Source organism: Capricornis sumatraensis, chromosome 4 (assembly GCF_032405125.1).
Source record: "Capricornis sumatraensis isolate serow.1 chromosome 4, serow.2, whole genome shotgun sequence".
Lineage (NCBI taxonomy): Eukaryota > Metazoa > Chordata > Mammalia > Artiodactyla > Bovidae > Capricornis > Capricornis sumatraensis.
Genome location: NC_091072.1, coordinates 110,912,024 through 110,935,303, shown reverse-complemented (window position 1 = coordinate 110,935,303; position 23,280 = coordinate 110,912,024). Strand labels below are relative to the sequence as shown.

At 41.5% G+C, this 23,280-nt stretch overlaps 1 protein-coding gene across 1 annotated transcript; it reads left to right on the top strand.

Annotated features, from left to right (window-relative positions):
- Positions 1-833: 833 nt before the first annotated feature.
- On the top strand, positions 834-22,905 carry C4H12orf42 (chromosome 4 C12orf42 homolog). Its single transcript, XM_068971478.1, has 2 exons — positions 834-853; positions 22,611-22,905. Exons 1-2 carry the CDS (start codon positions 834-836, stop codon positions 22,903-22,905), a joined length of 315 nt encoding a protein of 104 aa, XP_068827579.1.
- Positions 22,906-23,280: the final 375 nt, after the last annotated feature.

Genomic DNA, 23,280 nt, shown 5'->3' with positions numbered 1-23,280 from the left:
CATATAATGATCTTTCAGTGAAGACAGCTCCAGCTGGAATGGTAAAGCTTGGGGCCACGGGGCTCGAGGTCTATAAACATCAGATTCTGTTAACGCTGTTGTTCTGGCTTTGCCGCAGAGTTGGTGCTCAGAAAGGGAGTCCCCACACTCTGCCCGTAAATGAGGCCCGCCTGCCAACACCAGTTCCAGCTGTGAACATGTAATCAGCTCTTCTATGGCCCCGAAAGGAGTCCCTGAGCCCTAAATTTAATTTTCATGCATATTTGTCATCTCGCTCTACTTTATGCAAACACAGTTCTGTCGCCAACACAGGCGCCAACTGTTTTGTTTGGATAATTGCTCCAAGTCAACCCCAAACTACAGGGAGCTCCCTTTTTCAGAAAAAACGTTTTGGTTAATTTTCCGTTCACCAAATGATACCTTCCTTCGGCACCTCCTTCAGGGGTTCAGCGATGATTTCTGTAGGCATTTTCTTCCTTTTGAAGCAGTTCAACGCCGTCAGGTTTATTATCCTCCGCGCTGGGTTGGTTGGAAGGAGCAAAGAAAACAGGGGCACCACGGCACCGCGGATCATTTGCGGCTGCTGTTTTTCTTCCAAATAATTCTCTATTCATCTTGTCACAATTGGACGGTCCTAGAGTGGCTGAACTAACCCGAGTAGAGGTTTGTGGCCATAATAGAGATGAGGAGAGAGAGGAAAATGAACTCTTGGAAAACAAAGGTCTTATTTTCATGGAAATGAATAGAAACTCTGAAATAAGGATGAGACATATGGAAAAGCATAAAATATGAACAGAACATTTTAAAATAGAAGGTCCTCAGAAATGCTCCATATGGCCCAGCGGTATTTAAGGTAACAGAAAACAGTCCATGGTGCAGCTGCAAATGTTCATTCCTGGGGTGCAGGACTCAGTTCACAAAACTGTACTTTTTGCTTTGTCTTGAAGAAGGCCTCCTTTGTCTAACTGCTGGGACTAATTCTTTTAGGGTTAGGGGGAGAGTTAAACTAATAAGTTATTAATTAAGATCTGCAATTTTAATTAATCATATTTCACTCTTAATGAAGTGATACATTACTCATAAGTCATCATCATTTCTCATCCTTTCCTACTTAGAAGTCAATAGTTATGAAATAGTTATGAGTCAATAGTTATGAAAACTTCATGTAATTTTAGAGTTTATTGAAAGCTTATGGACTCTAAATATTACAGCATAGTAATATTGCAGGGTTTATAATTGAAACATCAATCTAAAAATGATACAGGACATTACAATGACATCCCCTAAAAGCACAGTTGACATACACCGTTAATGCTAGTGAATGATTACTATTCAAAGAGTCAACGGAGGATTTTCTGATTTTTGCCCTAGTATTAAAAATGATTTGGGGAAATTGATGTGAACATCAAACAAGTTTTGTTATTTAGAATTCTCCATAGACAGTATGCATTTCAATATTCTTTTTGCCCTGTAGAAAATGAAGATAATATTTGATCTACCAAATATGAAGCTAGGTCACATAGAATGATCACATCAGAGTCTGTCATATGACAGACTTAGCAAAAGAGAATGCTTCTTTTTAATATCCTTAGTTGGGGTGGAACTCAGATCTCTGGATACCAGCTTTGTTTTTTTTCTTGATTTGTATCTTACGCTTGAATTTTGAAAATGAAATGTAATCACGAGGAAAAAGAGAGAAATATATAACCCCATACAAAATTAATAAATCTGTTTTTGTATATTCAAAGCACCTCTATATTTCTGACAGTGAGCATCAAAAATCTTCCTCTTACTTATTACCCCTTTTAAGTCTGTAATCGCCACCAGCGCTTTTACCATGCTATTGTACTGACCTTTGTTTCTTCATTTTATGTTGTCTGCACAGTCCTGATCAACTAATTTAATTTTTCCTGTTGCTAAACTGTATTTTTTTTTTTTTGGCTGAGTTGACTGGATGTTTGGCTTTGTGTAGACACAGCCTCACTGTAAGTTGGCCCCCTAATTCAATAATTCACCATGAAGACTGGTTTTTATCCTCAGTGTGTTGAACAGGCATCTAATCAACCATTAATTTCCTTTTTGTTGGATGAACATAATAACTATTTCTGTCTTTCTTTCTAATGGGAGACAGAGGCAAAGAGGCTTAGTGGCTGCCCTAAGTCAGAAATGACGGTTGTGGAATTCAGCTTTACGAATCCCTATAGTATTCGGGATTGATGCGGTGAGAAAAGACCAGACTTTGGGGGGAAAAGAGATGGAAGAGAACTCAGGGATATGTATACCTATTGGGTGCTAACCATTGTGCTAAGTACTTGAAGTCAAGCCTAGAGGATTGCTTCTGTCGATGAAGAGTTTGGAAGAGTCTGGGACAAGCCTCTTAACTTCACTAGGTCTATTTCTTCATCATCTGTAGAGTGCAACAGATAGAGTGGAACTGAGCAATATTTCATTTTTTCATGATACATGAATGCAATATTTCCAGTAGAAAATGAGCAATTATTATTGTTATCGGCAGCCTTGTCATTGTTCTTGTCTTTTGAATTTATTAAGAGGTGGTAATAAATGTTACTATATTTATGAGGATCAAAATTCTTCATAACTCACCTAAGTAACTTTTTAAAATAAATATCCCATTTATTTAAGAGAAACAACAGATGAACCTAATAGGATTCTTATGAATTTAGACATTTGTGATGGAGAGATCAGTTTAAACTTATAAAGAAGTACAGTTTCAGTTAACGTGATACAATAATAGTGACTAGTTTTATTAAAACTATTTGAATACTCATGGAGATCAATCAGAATTGTGTTGGTCAGAAAGAGAGGAATCTTATACATCTAAATTAAATGGAATTTGGGGTGAGTCAGGCCTCAAGGAAAGTCTGAACCAGGGAATATGAGCTTCCTTAAGACCCTCCATCTTGTGCCTCTCATTCTCTCTGCATGTTGCCTTTATTTTCTCAGAGCAGCTTCTTCAATGAAAGCTGAAAACATGGCCTCCAATAATTTTCATTTCACATGTCACAGCATCCCCTCTGGAAAGGAACTGAAATATAGTCTCTTAGGTCCTAAGAACAAAAACCCATTGAAACAGTCTCATTGTCCAAGCATGCATCAATTGCATGAACCTGGGCCCATCAACTCTGGAAAGGAAGTAGGGTACCATCTTGAGTGATTTTGTCATTGTAGTGAAATCTAATAATCACAAGACTCTCATTCAAACCACTTAGAGCCATAGAATCATTGTCCCAAGTGTATGTCTGAGTGATCAGACTAAAATATGATTATATGTAAACAAAACATTGCCAACAGAGATTTCTTTAGAATTTCCTTACATACTTAAATGCTTGTCCTTATAAGTTACTGCATTTATTTTGAAAATATTCACTCACAGAGTGCAACATGGTAGGCAGTGTGTTGAATTCAGAAAAGTATAACTATACAGATTCTTTCCTCAAATAATTTATATATATATATATTTTTTTGTTGTTGTTGTTGTTAAAAAATGCACACTTATCTAAGACTTTCAATTACAGTGTGGTTCATGTCCATTGGGAATACAGGAAGAACTAGAGCCATTCAGGATTCAGGGAGAGGGCTGTGAGCATTCAGGGAGAGGGCTGTGAGGGGGAAGCTTCATCAAAACAGTAGTACATATCCTGGGCCTTGAAGGCTAATACACTGTCGACAGGTGGACCGCGTTCTACACGGAGGACCTTCTAAGTGGAATTGACACACAAAGGAAGAAAGAAGACCTTAATGCCAAAACATGTAGCTAAGTGTTGTCACTGATATATTATGTATGTAAGTACTTTGCCTAGCAAACACCCTTTACAAAGATGGTTTAAGCTCTTTCTCCTATCCCTTATCTGGTTATGCTTTGTTCTGAAATAATGGATTATGAATTGGTGAGGCTTCATTGTAGTTGCTCAGTGTCTTCTCTATAGTACAATAAAGGTGAATTGCTCCAATGCTGAATCCTTCCTTCACGTGCACAAAAATTTCTTTTATTTAACAGAAACGTATTATAAGTCAAGAGATGATAAATTCAGACTTTGTTACAGTTTTGTTATTGAAAGTTACTACTTATGTACAAAAGTTTGTGGAGCACCTATGAGAGTGAAATTGACATATCCCGTCTCTCTTCTTATGAAGTTTGGAGTAATTTTGAAGATAAGTTGATTCAATAAGCATTTTAAAGTGTTGAGTGTTATGATAAAGCAAATCAGAAGAATGATGACAACATACAGCAGAAGGATCTGAGCATATTGGGAGTTGTGAAAAACCATGGAGGGAGTAGAAACTAGTCAGAGGAACAGGGGCTGTGGAAAAACACCAGATAGAAAGAAACTGTCTAAATGTCAGGAGAGAGTATGAGAGTATGATGCATCCAAGGAACTAAACAGAATTCTCTCTTTTCTTTCTTTCCCTCTTTTATTCCCTCCCTGACCCCGCGCATGACTGTGATAGTAAAGTCAGAGTGAGGGAGCTGAGATATCATACTCTTGATTATATTCCTTCAGCTTTCTTAAATAATTTTCAACTTTTACTTTAAAATGACGTTTAATAAGCAGAACACCATATTTCTAGTATTGAACATAGAACAGTTTCTGATCAAGACCATCAAGTAAGAAAGCTTGCTCCTTGCTCTTTGCTGTTGTTTAGTCACTCAGTTGTGTCCGACTCTTTTCAACCCCATGGAGCGCAGCACACCAGGCTTCCCTGTCCTTCACTGTCTCCCAGAGTTTGCTCAAACTCACGTCCATCGAGTCAATGATGCCATGAAAGCATCTCATCCTCTGTTGTCCCCTTCTCCTCCTGCCTTCAATCTTTCCCAGCATCAGGGTCTTTTCCAATGAGTCAGCTATTTGCATCAGATGGCCAAAGTATTGGAGCTTCATTATTTCATAATGGTTACTAAACCTGCTCTTAGATTTCATATTAAATGCATGTGCTACCATCTAGTTTTATTCAATTCTGCTGTCATACTTTATGTAGGTTTTAACCAAGATGCAGTGTTGTCCTCAGTCCCAGACCTTTGAGTTCTTTGGTGCCAATTGTATTAAACCTTATTGACAGAATTTTCATGAACTTGTTGGTCCTTACTATTAAGAAGACCATTCAAGACTCTAAGCTGTTAAACTATGTGATTTCTCTTCTCAGTGTGGAAAGTTATGCCTTTAAGAAGGAGATGCCATTTGGTCTAATGATTACATGTTATTAAATTAATATTTTAATTGGGTTGCCTGATTATTCTAACCCCCTGCGGCCTCGAGGTATATTTCTTAAACACAATCTCTCGCCATAATGTCTGCTGCTTCAAAGAAGTGAAAGGAGATTTGTTAAGAGAGGAGATCATCACTCAAGATCATTGCCTTGTTGCTGTCACCTGTCAGACTAATACATTTATTTGGACAACAGTAGTTTCTGACAGTTTATAAAGTTCTCTTTCTCGGTTGTGAAATATGATGGATGTGCCATACCAGTGACCTTTACACAAGGCCACATGTTAATATTCAGGACCTTCCTTTTGTTGGCCTCAAACAATGGCTGTCATTAAGAAAGCTTGGTTTGCCAATATGCCCTCTGTTAGGATGCTGGACTACTCCTGATTGGTCACTAGGAAGTATCATGTGCCTTTGATGGAAATGACATGGAAGATGTATGGTCGAAGTGCTGTGCTCAGCACCACTGCTGTGCAGGGGAGAAAACCACTATGACCCAAATAGCCCTGCCTTCAAACAATGTCGCACCAACCAAAGACAACATATTGGGAAGAAAAATGCTTGTAAACTGCGTGTGTTAGAAGATGTATTGGCCAGACGGCCATAGGGCAATCTTTGAACTATTGAAATCTTTAGAAATATTGTTTGGTTCTGAAACAATACTTACACCTAATTAATCAAGCATAGATGGTTTATTTTCAGGCTTTCCACAGTGTGTTGCTTTAATGCAAGAATAGGGTCTGTTGGGTTCTTTTTGCTGTTTCACAGAGGCATGCAAAAACTCAGCATGGGCATTCATGTTCATACAAGTTGAAGCTCTAAATTTCAAAATAATATCTACATAGATCTCCGGTGATCCCTTCAACAAAGGCCGGGGTTGGGGGTAGCCTGGATTCCTTTTTCAATTGTTTCTGATTCTATGTGTGACTTTTTCTTCCCACCCTTCTTAATGTTATTCATCAGCATCATTTAAGAAAGATCATCATTCCCATTGCATTCTCTGGCTTGAGGGGAAAACACTTTTGCCTTTTTTCTTATAGAATAAATACAATAAAAGGTTTCTTTCCTGAATATGTGCCATTGAATGGTGTGATTTAAAATGTTTTCCAGTCTTAGTATCTCATTTCAAAAAGGGTCACTGAGAAACTGCACATTTTCAAGGGGGAAAGGATGAGCAACTTAAAAACCATTTCATGTAAGAAGGCTGGGGTGCCATCTGGAGTGTTACAGATAGACAGGTAGCAGAAGCCCTTTGTGTCTCAAGCAAGCTGTGGCTGAAATAGCTCATCATTCAGATGAAAGAATTGTCCAAGTACTTGGTTGCATGCAAAACAATGCTTGGCCAGAGTTTTAGCAAGACATGAAATATTACACTGGGTCATGGCAGTTGAATTGTGTTGAGTACAATCCCCAAGAGTCAACTCCTGGTTATTTATTTTGAGGCAAATTATCGACTTTGTGGATTATCCACGTGCTCCCCACTGTGTCCTCCAGGGCTATGCCACTATGTAGCAGCTGGTTAGAATATCAGAGGCAGGAGAAAGGAAAGGGGAGGAAACTCAACCCACAATCACATTGCTTGTAAGCAATTCAGATTAAAGATGTGGTGGGAGGAGAGATGCTATTGGGAAAATGAAAAATTTAAAATCACTATGCAGTCCTGTTTTATACCCACCAGAACAGCACACACTGAAAAACACAATAAAGTAATAGCAAGTGTTGACAAGTATGTGGAATAATAAGAAGACTTATACAGTGCTGGTAGGAGTGTCAGTTGGTAAAACCGCTTTGGAAAACTGTAATATCAAAGACATGGATACCCTAGGACTTGGCCATTCTACTCCTAGAGAAACTAGAGTACATGCAACAGAAGACATGCATAAAAATGTTTATAGCAACCTTTTTTTGTAATATTAAGACCAAAACAAAAGCAAATTTCATGCATATACTCATCAGTAAGGGAATGGATGAATAATTTATAGATATTTGTATAATGAAATTGAGTTGGTCTATGGCTGTTTGTTTCCTTAAACAATATGTATATGTCATCTATTGGTTTCCTAGGTGGCTCACTGGTAAAGAATCCATTTGCCAAGCAGGAGACATGGATTTGATCCCTGAATTGGAAAGATCCCCTGGAGAAGGAAATGGCAACCCACTCCAGTACTCTTGCCTGGGAAATCCTATGGACAGAGGAGCCTGGTGGGCTATAGTCCTTGGGGTCACAAAGAGTCGGACACAATTTAACAACTAAACCGCAGCATATGTCACCTATACTCTTATAACCATGATATTAAGTTATAAAACGTGAAATTCCCTACATATAACAATTTTTATCCTATAAAACAGCACTTTTGTATGGTAACATAATGTTTCCAAAAATAAAGTAGTTAAATAAAAGATGTTTCATACAATGAAAAATAACCTCAGAGACTCACAGAATTATTAGGGCTAGAGGATACTTTAAAGGTCATTTTAATTCTTCCATCACTGAAGAAGTCGAGGCCTTCAGACAGTTATTCAATGGATTCACCAGAAACCAAATGTAGTGGCTCTTAAATTATACCTCATGTTTAAAAAATTCAAAAACAAAATATTTGGACATGCATCTGTGTCCCTGGTCTGAAGAGTCTATGATTCAAATGCAACTGCACAAGGTGGATGGTGTCATGGGCGAAGGGTAAGTGTATCTGCATGCACCTGGGTGACCTTCCAGTGTCCTTTTACCCAAGGACTCTGATCCCTTGTGTCCTTTACTAGAGGAAGAGAGGTGGTTGAGTGACCCAGGAGAAGGCACATCCCTCCCCCAGAAGGCAGGGAAGGCACCCTCTTACTTAGCAGAGTCCCTCAGCAAGGACAACTGCCTGCCCCTCTTGTGGTCATTTCATCCTCCCACATCCCTGACAGACATCAGTAATTTCCCTTAGAGTGAGACACAGTCCTGGAACTCTTGAAAAATTGAAGCACAAAGGGGTACTGGTGCCCAAAATGGAAGCTTCTTAGTATCGGATATGACACTAGAGCCAGAATGAATGATTGTGGTGAACTGAGCAACATGGACTAATCCTCGAGGAAAGACTTGCCTTGCTGCACCCAGGCAAGTCTGCAGAAAGGGAGAATGGAGGGGAATAAGGTGGACAGAATGAATAAAGTGAGGTAAACTGGTTGAATGAAAAGGTATTATTTTGCACTTGAGTCCTTATTGCTGAAAGAGTCCATTTAGGAGCTACAGAAGGAGAGAAAGGAAGAATATTTTCCAACAACAGCAACAACAATAATAGCATCTAAGTCTTACTGAGTACCCCCTATCTGTCACACAGGGCTCTAAACTCTTGTTTATTAACTACTTTAAAATCTGCACCTCAACCCTAAGTGGTAGATATGATCTTATTGCCATTTTGTGAATGGGAAAACTGAGGCGTGGGGCACTTAAGTAGCTTGACTTATGCAGCACAGCCTGGAAGAGATGAGCCAGATTTGACCCAAGAAGTCTGGGCTCAGAGCTTGTGCACTTGGCCTCTAGGCTCTACAATGTTCAGGTCAGGGCTTGATGCCTTCAGCCTCTTCCCATGGACTTAAAAAACTGTCACTCTGCCCCTAGAGGAAGTGGTGACATTGAGGTGGCAGACTTCATTCAAATCCACTGTGTGGTCTAAGAATACTTTAAAAGCATGTGTCATTAGAGTTTTCAATATTAAATGAAGACCTAGTTAAGGTTTAGGTTTGATGTTAGTTATGTAGGAGATGGGTTTTCCTGGTGGCTCAGCTGGTAAAGAATCTGCTTGCAATGCAGGAGACCTGGGTTCCATCCCTCGGTTGGGAAGATTCCCTGGAGAAGGGAATGGCAATCTACTCCAGTATTCTTGCCTGGAAAATTCCATGGACAGAGGAGCCTGGAGGGTTACAGCCCATGGGGTCACTAAGAGTCAGACATAACTGAGCAACTAACACACTTTCATGTAGGAGATGAAATAAATCATTTAGCCTCTATTTTGAGCTTCCCAGGTGGCTCAGATGGTAAAGAATCTGCCTGCAATGGGCAAGACCTGGGTTTGATCCCTGGGTTGGGAACATCCCCTGGAGAAGAAAATGGCAACCCACTCCAGTCTTTTTGCCTGGAGAATCCTGAGGAGAGGAGCCTGGTGGGCTACAGTCCATGGGGTTGCAAAGAGTTGGACACAACTGAGTGACTAACACACACAGCCCGTATTTATGCATACAGTTCAGGGCAAGATGAGCTTAGGGAATGAATTTCCTCTGGATTTTTATTTCTCCTTCTAGGACAAGTGCCTCTAGTCTCTTCATAACATGCTGGAGTTAGAAGCCCAAGAGAGAAAAAGACATAGGTCCGGGACTCAAAGACTTAGAAGTTCTGTGTTGAGGGGAAAATGCCAGGAGTAGGTGTAAGGAGTATGCCACCCTGCTCTGTGGCAGCCCAGAGGGATGCCGCATGCAGGGGGCTACCACAATTGTCTTTTCCTAATGAATAGAAAATGAATAAATCTGTATCTGTCATGATGTATCGTGAGCTATTTTGCAGCTCAAGAGAAAGATCAATTGTTTCTGTGAAAAAATAACACTCAGCTCTGAAGTTTATCTTATTTGCCTTGAAATCTCCTGTCTGCCACAATATTATTTCAAGAGAAATAGCAACAGATGGAACACCTGTGCTACAGCTTAAGAGGCACAGTTGCCTACACATTGAAATAACCTGCTAAACTTGAATGTCAGGAAGAATTTCTTAAGATGAGAAACACCCAAAAACAAGTAGTTGAGAAAAGTAGAGTCTTTACATCAGTGAGTGAGCCTGGGGAGAGGTTTGGGTTAGACTGCGGGCTTTCGTGGGACCTGATTTCAGTCACCGGTCTTCAGGCAGAGTACTTAGCCTAAAGTGCCCTGCCTTCTTCTGCACAGAAGTCACATGCTGGTTGCATCAGCTGCTGGCAAAGGCATGTCCAGAAAGGTGGTCAGTGCTCACTATTTGCAAGCTGTTGTCACGGACATATGTATCCTTCCCTTCATTAAGCTGCTTCCCTGGTGGCTCTGTGGTAAAGAATCCACCTGCCAATACAGGAGACACAGGTTTGATCCCTGGGTCAGGAAGATCTTTTGGAAAAAGACATGGCAACCCACTCCAGTATTCCTGCCAATGAAATCCCATGGACGGAGGAGCCTGGCGGGCTACCGTCCATGGGGTCACAAAGTGTTGGACACAACTGAGTGACTTAGCACCTCATCAAGCCCAGTTCACGGTAGTCATGTTTCTTCTTGTACCACTGGCATTAATGGGGCAGTAGAAAAAAAACAAACTCCTTCAAAATCTAAGACCTGTGTCCCAACCCCAGCTTCTCTGGTGCTTGGTTCATGATATAGACAGATGCTTACTTTCAACCTCAGGTTCCTCCTGAGTGAATAAACTGAAGAGTTGTGGTCTGAATCAAGTGGTGATTACTGGTATGAAAGCAAATAGCATAAGGAATATCTAAGCTGTAAAGTAGCAGATACTTCTGGTATCTGTCATGAGGACTGTTCACAGAGAGATAATGCTTGGAGGAGAGAGACATCCCTGAGGTCATGGCTCTAGCTTGTTCGTGAATGTTTGGGATGTATACAGTTTGTAACAGTACCTGACACTTCTGATAAATGAGACTGGTGGCTCTACACATCATAATCCCCAAGGGGCTTACTAACTACAAGACTGGGACCCTGGGACCATGTGCTTGTATTTTTCAGAGCCTGCCAGATATTGGTGCATGAACAGCTAAGACTGAGAAATACTGAAGCAGACTCAAGAGCCAAATAATGTAACAAAGAGCACTGGAATTTCAATCCTGAGCAATGGATTGGGGCTCAAGTTCTGCCACTGTCTTGGTAGGGAGATTTGAAAAATTGAAAAAAATAAAGACACAGCCATTGGAAATTGAGAAAGGCCATTGCATTTCTATCAACACTCTCTGGTTGTTTAATGCCCAGACTACTAGTGAAATCAAGATTTCCAGGAGAAATCCTGGAAAGCTGGAATCAAGATGGCCTGGAGAAATATCAGTAACCTCAGATACACAGATGACACCACCTTTATGGCAGAAAGTGAAGAAGAACTAAAGAGCCTCTTGAGGAAAGTGAAAGAGGAGAGTGAAAAAGTTGGTTTAAAACTCAACATTCAGAAAACTGAGATCATGGCATCCAGTCCCATCACTTCATGGCAAATAGGTGGTGAAATAATGGAAACAGTGTGAGACTTTATCTTTTTGGGCTCCAAAACTACTGCAGATGGTGACTGTAGCCATGAAATAAAAGATGCTTGCTCCTTGGGAGACAAGCTATGACCAACCTAGATAGCATATTAAAAAGCAGAGACATTACTTTGCCAACAAAGGTCTGTCTAGTCAAGGCTATGGTTTTTCCAATAGTCATGTATGGATGTGAGAGTTGGACCATAAAGAAAGCTGAGCGCCAATGAATTGATGCTTTTGAACTGTGGTGTTGGAGAAGACTCTTGAGAGTCCCTTGGACTGCAAGGAGATCAAACCAGTTCATCTTAAAGGATATCAGCCCTGAATATTCATTGGAAGGACTAATGCTGAAGCTGAAGATCCAATACTTTGGCCACCTGATGTGAAGAACTGACTCATTGGAAAAGACCCTGGTGCTGGGAAAGATTGAAGGCAGGAGGAGAAGGGGACGACAGAGGATGAGATGGCTGGATGGCATCACCGACTCAATGGACATGTGTTTGAGCAAGCTCTGGGGGTTGGTGAAGGACAGGGAAGCCTAGCGTGCTGCAGTTCATGGGGTCACAAAGAGTTAGACATGACTGAGTGACTGAACAGAACTGAACTGGTGAAAGTGAAAGCGGTTCAGTCGTGTCTTACTCTTTGCGATCTCTGTCCATGGAATTCTTCAGGCCAGAACACTGGAGTGGGTAGCCTTTCCCTTCTCCAGAGGATTTTCCCAACCCAGGGATTGAACCCAGGTCTCCTGAACTGTGGACAGATTCTTTACCAGCTGAGCCATAAGGGAAGCCCAGACTACTGGTGTTTCTATTCAATTCAGGCAACCTGGCAGTTGTATCATAGAGGAAACCTGAAATTCACGCAGGTGAAACTGGGAGGGTCTGAGTTCCTGTGCTGAAGTCCATTTTGCAAAAAATCAGCTGATCAATTTAACCTCAAAATGATGGACTCTGTTGATGTGGGTAACATTTTGCCTTTGTTGTGGTACCTTAGTATATCATAGGAGTTCAAGGAATATTGGTTGAATAACTAAACAAACATAGTCACCAGCTGTCTCAACATCATATAAGTTGACTTTGATAATTATTCCCTATATAAAACTTGCCTATTTTCCTTTCTATCTATCTATCTAAATGTGCCTTTTTATGTAGCAAATACAAAGTTACTTACTTGCTTTTATGATAAGCAGTGAAATCTCTGATGCAGAGGTAGTGAGACTGAGGGCCCTGGTGGTATATAAACAGAAGTGGGTGATGATGGATGGTGAAGGTCAGCCTCAGATGGCCTCTAAGTTCTCTTTCAACCCATAACTTCTGGAGTGTGAGGCTACTTAAAGTGCTTTCAGGCCTTCCAATCTGTTCTTGATATTTGAACAAAAGAGAGGGCAGATCAAATGCTGTGGGTTCCAAGGCTGTAGATTTTCCTTTGGGATCAAGAGTCCCATAGCTACTCTTTTCAAAGATTCTAGAAGTTTCTCTGCATTTGGGAAAGACTATTAGATTTGTTTACCATTTCAAATTCTGGGCTTCATGATGAAAAGGACGAGACAGTTAAGATTAAAATGAAAAGCTAGGTCTCCCTAAAGCGTTGGAGGAAGCTGAGACTTCTAGAACTCTATAGTCTGCTTAGGCACAGAGCTTGCAAACAAATCCCCATGGCTCCAAGCCAAGTATTTAACAAATCATGTTCTAAGATGAAGATGGTATGAGAGGAGGTGAATGATGGTGTGACTTTTATAGGGCTGGCTGCAGCTCAAAGATGCACACTGGTGGCCCGTGATGATTCAAAGAGCAGGTGTTATGTGGAATCCAAACCATATATTTTTCCAAATTGAGTTACCAATATTTAAAAATCAGAAGCTTTTACATATATAAAAACCATATGTCTGCTTCTCCTGAAATCCAGAAAAATCTGTCTTCACTGGGCCCACATTCCCTCAGGACAATAAAAGAAGGTCTGAGAAGTGACTGCCCCTTCTGATGGAATATACTCCCAGGGTGCTCCCACTTGACCTCTTCTCTCATTTCTAATATTATATGTGGGGCCTCTGGAGGCATTTCTTTTGATTCCCTACTGAAGACAAAGCTGTGGTTTAGGAATGGTGTGTCCTGGTACCTAACATGGTGAGCGTCTTTGCCACTTGACTGAACATTGAGCACAGGGAATGCAAGTCTTTTTAACAGTTGGTACACCCTGGGAGAATTCTCTGGTGGTCCATTGGTTAAGACCCTGCCTTCCAATGCAGGGGGCACAGGTTTGATCCCTGGTCAGGGAAATAAGATCTCACATGTCTCAAGCCCCCCCCCCCAAAAGTAAAATATAAAGCAGAAGCAATATTGTAACAGATTCAATAAAGACTTTAAAAATGGTCCACATTATAAAATCTAAAAAAAAAAAATTTTTTTTCCCCAAAAGGGAGTTGTATCCTGGCACAGTTTCTGCCACACAGTAGAACCGAAGAAATCCACTTCATTCCTATCTCCACTCCACACTTCCTTACCTCTTAGGTTTTATTCTTTCCTATTCCCCAAATCTAAACAAATTTTTTTTTCAGTGAAAAGGGCTGCTGTTAATAATTATTCTTAGATAACACGTGTGAGTTGGACTCTTTGTGGGTATATTAGCTTCCGAGGACTGTCATAACAAAAACCCCAAACTGGATGACTTAAAAAAGAATTATTATCTCACAGTTCTGGAGGCAGAAGTTGGAAATTCAGGCGTCATCAGGCTTGACCCCTCTGGAGGTTCCAGGGGAGAAGCCATTTCATGTCTTTCTCTTAGCTTCTGGACGATGCTGCAGTCCTCGGTTACCTTGGCTTGCAGCTACGCCACTCCACTCTCTGCCTCTGCCATCACATGGCATTCTTCCTGTGTGTCTGTTTTCTCTTCTTATAAGGACACAAGTCACATTGGACTAAGGCCTTAACACTAACAACCTCAGGATTTCGCTGATGCTTTAGCAGGTAATCTGTCTGCAATGCAGACACAGAAGATGCTGGTTTGATCATTGGGTAGTTGGGAAGACCCCTGGAGGGGAGTATGGCAACCCACTCCAGTATTCTTGCCTGGAGAATTCCATGGACAGAAGAGCCTGGCAGGCTACAGTCCATAGATTCGCAATGAGTCAGACACGATGGAAGAGACTTAGCACAAAACACAGCAACCTCATCCTGATTTGACTGCATCTACAAGACCCTATTAACAAATAATGTATGTTCACTGATATAGAAGGTTAAAACCTCAACATATCTTCTTGGGGGACTCAACTAAACCCATAAGCTTCAAACTAGCTTTTCTGACCTGAAAAAAATAGAGCCAATAATTCTGTTTGTTAGATGATGTTCTGATGAGGCTAAATGGCCAGTGTGCCCAGGCTCTCATTCAGCACCTGCAGCATAGCTTGACCTCAGTGAAAGCACGGTCCATGTCTTTTCTTCCAGTCCACGTGTTTTCTCTCCTCTTCTTCTCTTGCTTGGGCACCTGGATCCTCAGCTTCTTTGTCATTTTGTTTGCTCAGGAGAGAAACATGAAACAAACAAAATCCATCCATGACTTGATTTCACCCTTCCTGCCATTAATTTAGTAGGTGCTATCAAAGTGTATTCCTTCAAAATAGTTTACCTTTTATAGTATTTAGAGAAAGGACTCAGTCTCAGAAGACAGCGCTACACTCACCAGTACAGCACCCCCTGGGCCTCCAGTACAGCTTCTTGCAAAGAAGAAAGCCATGGAGAAGTGAGTCCCACCCCAACACCACCCAGTGAGTGGGAAGAGACCCCACTCATCTTCACTGTCAGGCAAAATGTGAACATGGGAGCCAGAGGCACACCCAAACGGACCTGGGGTAGTTTATTTCTAGAACAGTCAATGACAAAAACGTGTGTTCAGGCCCACTTAGTAAATCCTATGCACCTGGAGGCCATAGGGACACACATCCAGGGGCCAAAGAGACTTCAGAACCTGCCCTCTTGCAGTTCCGAGGGAGATTCTGTCCCATCGGTTGAGTATCAGTTCGTGCTTTCTGTTTTTTACCTCTTTTCATTTGGCCATATTTTGCTTTTAACTTCGATAGAAACAAGCAAAATTATTTGACTCAAGGGCAGATACTGTTCTGCTGCTGCTGCTGCTAAGTCGCTTCAGTTGTGTCCGACTGTGTGCCACCCCATAGACGGCAGCACACCAGGCTCCCCCATCCCTGGGATTCTCCAGGCAAGAACACTGGAGTGGGTTGCCATTTCCTTCTCCAATGCATGAAAGTGAAATGTGAAAGTGAAGTCGCTCAGTCGTGTCCAACTCTTAGCGATCCCATGGGCTGCAGCCTACCAGGCTCCTCCGTCCATGGGATTTTCCAGGCAAGAGTACTGGAGTGGGGTGCCATTGCCTTCTCTGACATACTGTTCTAAAACATTCTATAAACACTGTAGTTGCCAAGTTTTCATGGAAATCCACTTGTTGCCACATATTATATTGGAGGAGAGAACAGGTGTGAGCTAATGACCCATGTTTGATGATTCAGTTATTGTACCTGATAATGGTGATGAGGGCAATTGTCATCATCAGCAACCTAGCCTCTCACCAAATGCCAGATACTGTGCTGAGCATTTCACATTATTTTATGAAATCCTTATATAACTCTCTTGGGCAGTTAATGTTATTATCCTCAGTTTACAGATAAGGAGGTGGTACTAGTGATAAAGAATCTGCTTGCCAATGTAGGAGTCATAAGAGATGCAGGTTTGATCCCTGGTTTGGGAAGATCCCCTGGAGGAGGTCATGGCAACCCACTCCAGTATTCTTGCCTGGAGAATCCCATGGACAGAGGAGCCTGGTGGGCTATAGTCCATGGGGTCACAAAAAGTCAGACATGACTGAAGTGACTTCACACAGATAAGGAAGGTGTAAATTCATAGCACAAGTTAATGTATATAAAAATTAACTATAAAACTGCATAATAGGATGAATGAAGATGGACCAGAAAGAATAAGCTTTGAAATCATGGAAACCTGAGTTCAGAACCAGAAAGACTTGACCTCAAATTTCTGCTGTCTCCAGTTTCAGTTCTTTAGCCATTATCAAGTCCCATAAATGTTCTTTGAGCCTGGTATTTTCTGTAAACTGACAATCACTGCCTTGATGAGATGTTGTTGATATAAAATTCCCTGGACACAGCAGGGCTGACTAAATGGTGGTTGTGAGGAGAGTGGTGGTGTTCTGACTGCAGGAGAGGAAATGTAAGGAAACAACGTGTACCTCCAAATATTCTAAAAAGTGTCATGTAGAATAAGGATTAGTCTCATTTTATGTAGCTCCTTAATGCTTTTATAATGTGCTAGTTTCTGCTCTACAACAAAGTGAATCAGCTATATATATACATATATCCCCTCCCTCTTGGGCTTCCCCAGCATCGCATCCCTCTAGGTCATCACAGGGCACCAAGCTGAGCTCACTGTTATGCAGCAGGTTCCCGCTAGCTATCTGTTTTACACACGGTAGTGTATATATGTCAGTCCTAATCTCTTGATTCATCCCACCCTGCTCTCCCCCGACTGTGTCACAAGTTTGTTCTTTACATCTGTATCTCTATTCCTGCCCTGCAAACAGGTTCATCCATACAGTTTTTGTAGATTCCACATTTATGCATTAACATTAGACATGTGTTTTTCTCTTTCTGACTTCCTTCACTCTGTATGACAGACTCTAGGTCAATCTACATCTCTACAAATGACCCAGTTTCATTCCTTTTTATGGTTGAGTAATATTCCATTGTATGCATGCTCCACATCTTTATCCATTCATCCATCAATGGACATTTATATTGCTTCCATGTCCTGGATATTGCAAATAGTGCTGCAATGAATCATTTTGAATCATGGTTTTCTCAGCGTATATGCCCAGGAGTGGGACTCTTGGGTCGTATGGTAGTTCTATATCTAGTTTTTTTTTTGAGAAGCTTTCATACTATTCTCCATAATGGCTAAATATCAATTTATATTTCCTCCAACAGTGCAAGAGTGTTCCCTTTTCTCCACACTCTCTCTAGCATTTATTGTTTGTAGATTTTTTTTTTAATGATGGCCATACTGTTTTTTAGGTAACTTTATGGGTTGATTTGGAGAAGGAAATGGCAACCCACTCCAGTGTTCTTGCCTGGAGAAGCCCAGGGACGGGGAAACCTGGTGGACTGCCATCTATGGGGTCACACAGAGTCGGACACAACTGAAGTGACTTAGCAGCAGCAGCAGCATGGGTTAATTTTGATGCAAATATTTGTACAGTTTGTTGGAATTGACCAATAGAAGAAAGAGATTTTGAGAGCCTTCTTTGAACTAGAGGATAATGTCCTTCCTGGGCTGTAAATTGTAAGGTTGGTGCTGGGAGACTTCCACCAAAGATGTTGAGTCAGAGATTCTTCTTTTCAGGGAGGATGGGCTTGATGATGGGATGTTGAGGATGCTGGCTAGTTAATACACTTTGAGCCTTATGTATAAGGCAATATAATAAAATCTGAATATGTATCTGCAATTATGGTCCATATGGGTACCTTCTGAGAAAAGAACTGTTATCTCCCCATGGCTTAGATGAGGAACTAGAGGCTTATAGAGATTCTGTTACTTTAGGGAGGGAGGAGCCAGGATTCAAGCCTCCATTCTGACTCCATGTCAGAGCACTCTTATTTTAAGATTCTAAACATGACACTAATAGCACTTGGGTACTGAGCACCACAAAGAAGTTGAGCGCTGAAGAACTGATGCTTTCGAAATGTGATTCTTTGGAGTGCTTTGGACTGCAAGGAGATCAAACCAGTCAATCCTAAAGGAAATCAACCCTGAATATTCATTGGAAGGATTGATGTTAAAGCTGAAGCTCCAATACTTTGGCCACCTGATGCAAAGAACTGACTCATGGGAAAAGACCCTGATGCTGGGAAAGCTTGAGGGCAGGAGAAGAAGGGGACAGCAGAGGATAGGATGGTTAGATAACATCACCAACTCAACGGACATGAATATGATCAAACTCTGGGAGAGAGTGGAGGACAGAGGAGCCTGGCATGTTACAGTTCATGGGGTCCAAAGAGTTGGACACAACTTAGCAACTGAACGACAACAGCAACAATTGTGCACTTACTATATACTAGATGGTTTACATTTTATTATGTTCTTCCCTTAGATACTTGCTTAGTTTGAAGAAATGCAAAGGCTTCACAGGTGGCTCAGTGGTAAAGAATCTGAGTGCCAATGCAGAAGACTTGGGTTTGATCCCTGGGTAGGTAAGATCCCCTGGAGAAGTAAATGGAAACTCACTCAGGTATTCTTGTCTGGAGAATCCCATGGACAGAGGAGCTTGTTGGGCTACAGTCCATGGGGTCGCAGAGAGTTGGACATGACTAAAGTGACTGAGCACATATGCACACAGTTCAACACCCACTGTTGGGAATGCAATATGCATTTGAAGTCTGCATATTTTTTGAATTTGCCAGTGATGCTTTTCAGTTCAATTCAGTTCAATCACTCAGTTGTGTCCGACTCTTTGTGACCCCATGAACTGCAGCACACCAGGCCTCCCTGTCCATCACCAACTCCCAAAGTTCACCAAAACTCATGTCCATTGAGTCAGTGATGCCATTCTACCATCTCCTCCTCTGTCATCCCCTTCTCCTTCTGCCCTCAATCTTTCCCAGCATCAGGGTCTTTTCCAGTAAGTCAGCTCTTCCCATCAGATGGCCAGAGTATTGGAGTTTCAGCTTCAACATCAGTCCCTCCAATGAACACTCAAGACTGATCTCCTTTAGGATGAATTGGTTGAATCTCCTTGCAGTCCAAGGGACTCTCAAGTCTTCTCCAACACCACAGTTTAAAAGCATCAATTCTTCAACACTCAGCTTGCTTTATAGTTCAGCATTCACATCCATGCATAACTATTGGAAAAACCATAGTCTTGACTAGATGGGCTTTTGTTGACAAAGTAATGTCTCTGCTTTTTAATATGCTGTCTAGGTTGGTCATAAGTTTCCTTTCAAGGAGTAAACGTCTTTTAATTTCATGGCTGCAATCACCATTTTCAGTGATTTTGGAGCCCCCCAAAATAAAGTCTGACACTGTTTCCACTGTTTCCCCATCTATTTGCCATGAAGTGATGGGACCAGATGCCATGATCTTCGTTTTCTGAATGTTGAGCTTTAAGCCAACTCTTTCACTCTCCTCTTTCACTTTCATTAAGAGGCTCTTTAGTTCTTCTTCACTTTCTGCCATAAGGGTGGTGTCATCTGCATATCTGAGATTATTGATATTTCTCCCAGCAGTCTTGACTCCAGCCTGTGCTTCTTCCAGCCCAGCATTTCTCATGATGTACTCTGCATATAAGTTAAATAAGCAGAGTGACAATATACAGCCTTGACGTACTCCTTTTCCTATTTGGAACCATGTCCTGTTGTTCCATGTCCAGTTCTAACTGTTTCTTCCTGACTTGCATATAGGTTTCTCAAGAGGCAGGTCAGGTGGTCTGGTATTCTCATCTCTTTCAGAATTTTCCACAGTTGATTGTGATCCACACAGTCAAAGGCTTTGGCATAGTCAATAAAGCAGAAATAGATGCTTTCTGGAACTCTCTTGCTTTTCTGATGATCCAGCAGATGTTGGCAATTTGATCTTTAGTTCCTCTGCCTTTTCTAAAACCAGCTTGAACATCTGGAAGTTCACAGTTCACATATTGCTGAAGCCTGGCTTAGAGAATTTTTAGCATTACTTTACTGGCATGTGAGATGAGTACAATTGTGCAGTAGTTTGAGCATTCTTTGGCATTGCCTTTCTTTGGGATTGGAATGAAAAGTGACCTTTTCCAGTCCTGTGGCCACTGCTGAGTTTTCCAAATTTTCCAATTTTCCATATTGAGTGCAGCACTTTCACAGCATCATCTTTTAGGATTTGAAATAGTTCCACTGGAATTCCATCACCTCCACTGGCTTTGCTCGCAGTGATGCTTCCTAAGGCCCACTTCACTTCACATTCCAGGATGTCTGGCTCTAGATGAATGATCACACCATTGTGGTTATCTGGGTCATGAAGATCTTTTTTATACAGTTCTTCTGTGTATTCTTGCTACCTCTTCTTAATATTTTCTGCTTCTGTTAGGTCCATATCATTTCTGTCCTTTTTGAGCCCATCTTTGCATGAAATGTCCCCTTGGTATATCTAATTTTCTTGAAGAGCTCTCTAGTCTTTGCCATTCTATTGTTTTCCTCTATTTCTTTGCATTGATCGCTGAGGAAGGCTTTCTTATCTCTCATTGCTATTCTTTGGAACTCTGCATTCAGATGCTTATATCTTTCCTTTTCTCCTTTGCTTTTCACTTCTCTTCTTTTCACAGCTATTTGTAAGGCCTCTTCAGATAGCTATTTTGCCTTTGTGCATTTCTTTTTCTTGGGGATGGTCTTGATCCCTGTCTCCTGTACAATATCATGAACCTTTGTCCATAGTTTATCAGGCACTGTCTATCAGATCTAGTCCCTTAAATCTATTTCTCACTTCCACTGTATAATCATAAGGGATTTGATTTAGGTCATACCTGAATGGTCTAGTGGTTTCCCCCACTTTCTTCAATTTAAGTCTGAATTTGGCAATAAGGAGTTCATGATCTGAGCCACCATCAGCCTCCGGTCTTGTTTTTGCTGACTGTATAGAGCTTCTCCATCTTTGGCTGCAAAGACTATAATCAGTCTGATTTCAGTGTTGGCCATCTGGTGATATCTTGGGTTGTTCCAAATAATTGAGCCATCTGCATGCTATTCAAAGTCCTTTAAAAGCTCATAAAAAGCAATTTAAAGCATGTAAGTTATCTTAATACACTACTGAAGAATTAGATTTTAATTTGCAAAGGTCAATGGACAGGATTTCTTACATAAAAATGATTTTTTTGCCCTTGTTACATGGGATGTTAGTTCCCTGACCAGGGATTGAACCTGTGCCCCTTGCAGTTGAAATGGGGAATCTTAACAACTGTACTGCCAGGAAAGTCCCCTGAAAATGATTTTATATGTATGACATATATTAAGATTTGATATATATATATATGTCTACATACAAATGCATATGATATATACATATATATTGTTTAAATAAAGAAAAAATCAAATCTATTATTAGTGTATATGTATTTATTGTGTAGAGCCAACATCAGATTAAAACACAGTTTTAATTTTCATATGGTTTGACATTTCTAATAAAACTCATGGAATGATTGCCTCTTGGATTTTAAATTGTCAGTCATAGTCTAAAGGGCTGTAAAATTGTTTGTTTTTCCATGATCTCTAACTCCAGAATAATTTCTATTCAAAACCTTTCCCCAAATTTCAAATATAAGGCTTTTTTTTAGTCACTCATTCTTCCCTCTCTTTAGAAGTTTTGAATTGTTTTCCTTGAAATTAAAAGTTTTAGGAGGATTCTGTAAAAATTGTTTTGGGAGGAGGAGTTTCTTTCAAACAATAGGAAAGGAATGCTGCTGCTAAGTCGCTTCAATCGTGTCCGACTCTGTGTGACCCCAGAGACGGCAGCCCACCAGGCTCCCCCGTCCCTGGGATTCTCCAGGCAAGAACACTGGAGTGGGTTGCCATTTCCTTCTCCAATGCATGAAAGTGAAAAGTCAAAGTGAAGTCGCTCAGTCGTGTCCGACCCTCAGCGACCCCATGGACTGCAGCCTACCAGGCTCCTCTGTCCATGGAATTTTCCAGGCAGGAGTACTGGAGTCCTGCCTTCTCCAGGAAAGGAATAGATAGCACTTTATTTTCTTAAAGAAACATGGGAAGCACACGAGCATAATGTCAGGGGATTTAAAATTTTTTCTCTCAGCTTGATGCAAACGTCGTGGATTTCTGAAACATCCAGTTATCAGGAGACTTTTCTTTTCTTTTTTTTTTTTTTTAAGTTTTAGCGGGGGTGGACGGTCGGTCGGTGTAAATTCCTCACACTTGAGCACCACCTTGGCTCTTCCTTGCCTTCCAGGTCTTATTCTGAGGCCTTACATTGCCATTGGTCTCTTCCGGAGAAGCCAGACCCCCTTTGCATCGCCCAGAGTCTACTGGAGTTCCTCAGAACTGGAGCTGGTGGAGAAGACAGCAGCCCCAGTAGGTGCACCGACCCGCAAGCCTAGATTCCCAAAGCCGGCTCCCAGGCGCGCCCGGAAATCCAGTCCGAATAGGCACAGTTGCCATGGCACCAAAGATGCTCCCCAAGCATCCTCATTCCCCCGAGGAAAATGGGCCCGGGGCAGACGCCTCCCTCCACAGTAGTCTGGCAGGAGCTCCCCTTCCTGGATTTGCCAGTACTCCTACCAGTCTCCTCTCCAAGAGGTTAATCAAGGTTTGCTCCTCTCCCCACTCCCGCCCACCCCCGCGTTTCCATACGGTTTGTTCACAGGCCCCTCCTAGGCCGGGGGTGAATGCTCACTTACACTGACCGCTGCGAGGGAATTGTTCGGTGAGTGCTGCCTATCTTCAAATCAATGCCTGCCCAGAACAACAGAAAGGGCCTCAGATGTACTGGTTTCCACAGAACCATTGTCAGGCTTCACAGAGGCCGTTCTGAACCTAATAAATAATGTCAAAAGTCTCTATCGCAGCCAAAAAATGTTCCTTTTGAAGCATTTCTAATAGTATTTTTGTTCTGCGGTGTCTCCAGTGTCACAAAGAATTTGCACCTCACAATGGGGATGGGGTACATCGCGTGCCACTTCACCATGTGCCCAGGGATGGGCCCGACCCCACTTTGTTCTGCTCTCGCAGGTAAACGGTTTCACTTGCCAACTTGGGCTTCAGTTTAAGGATGTTTTCT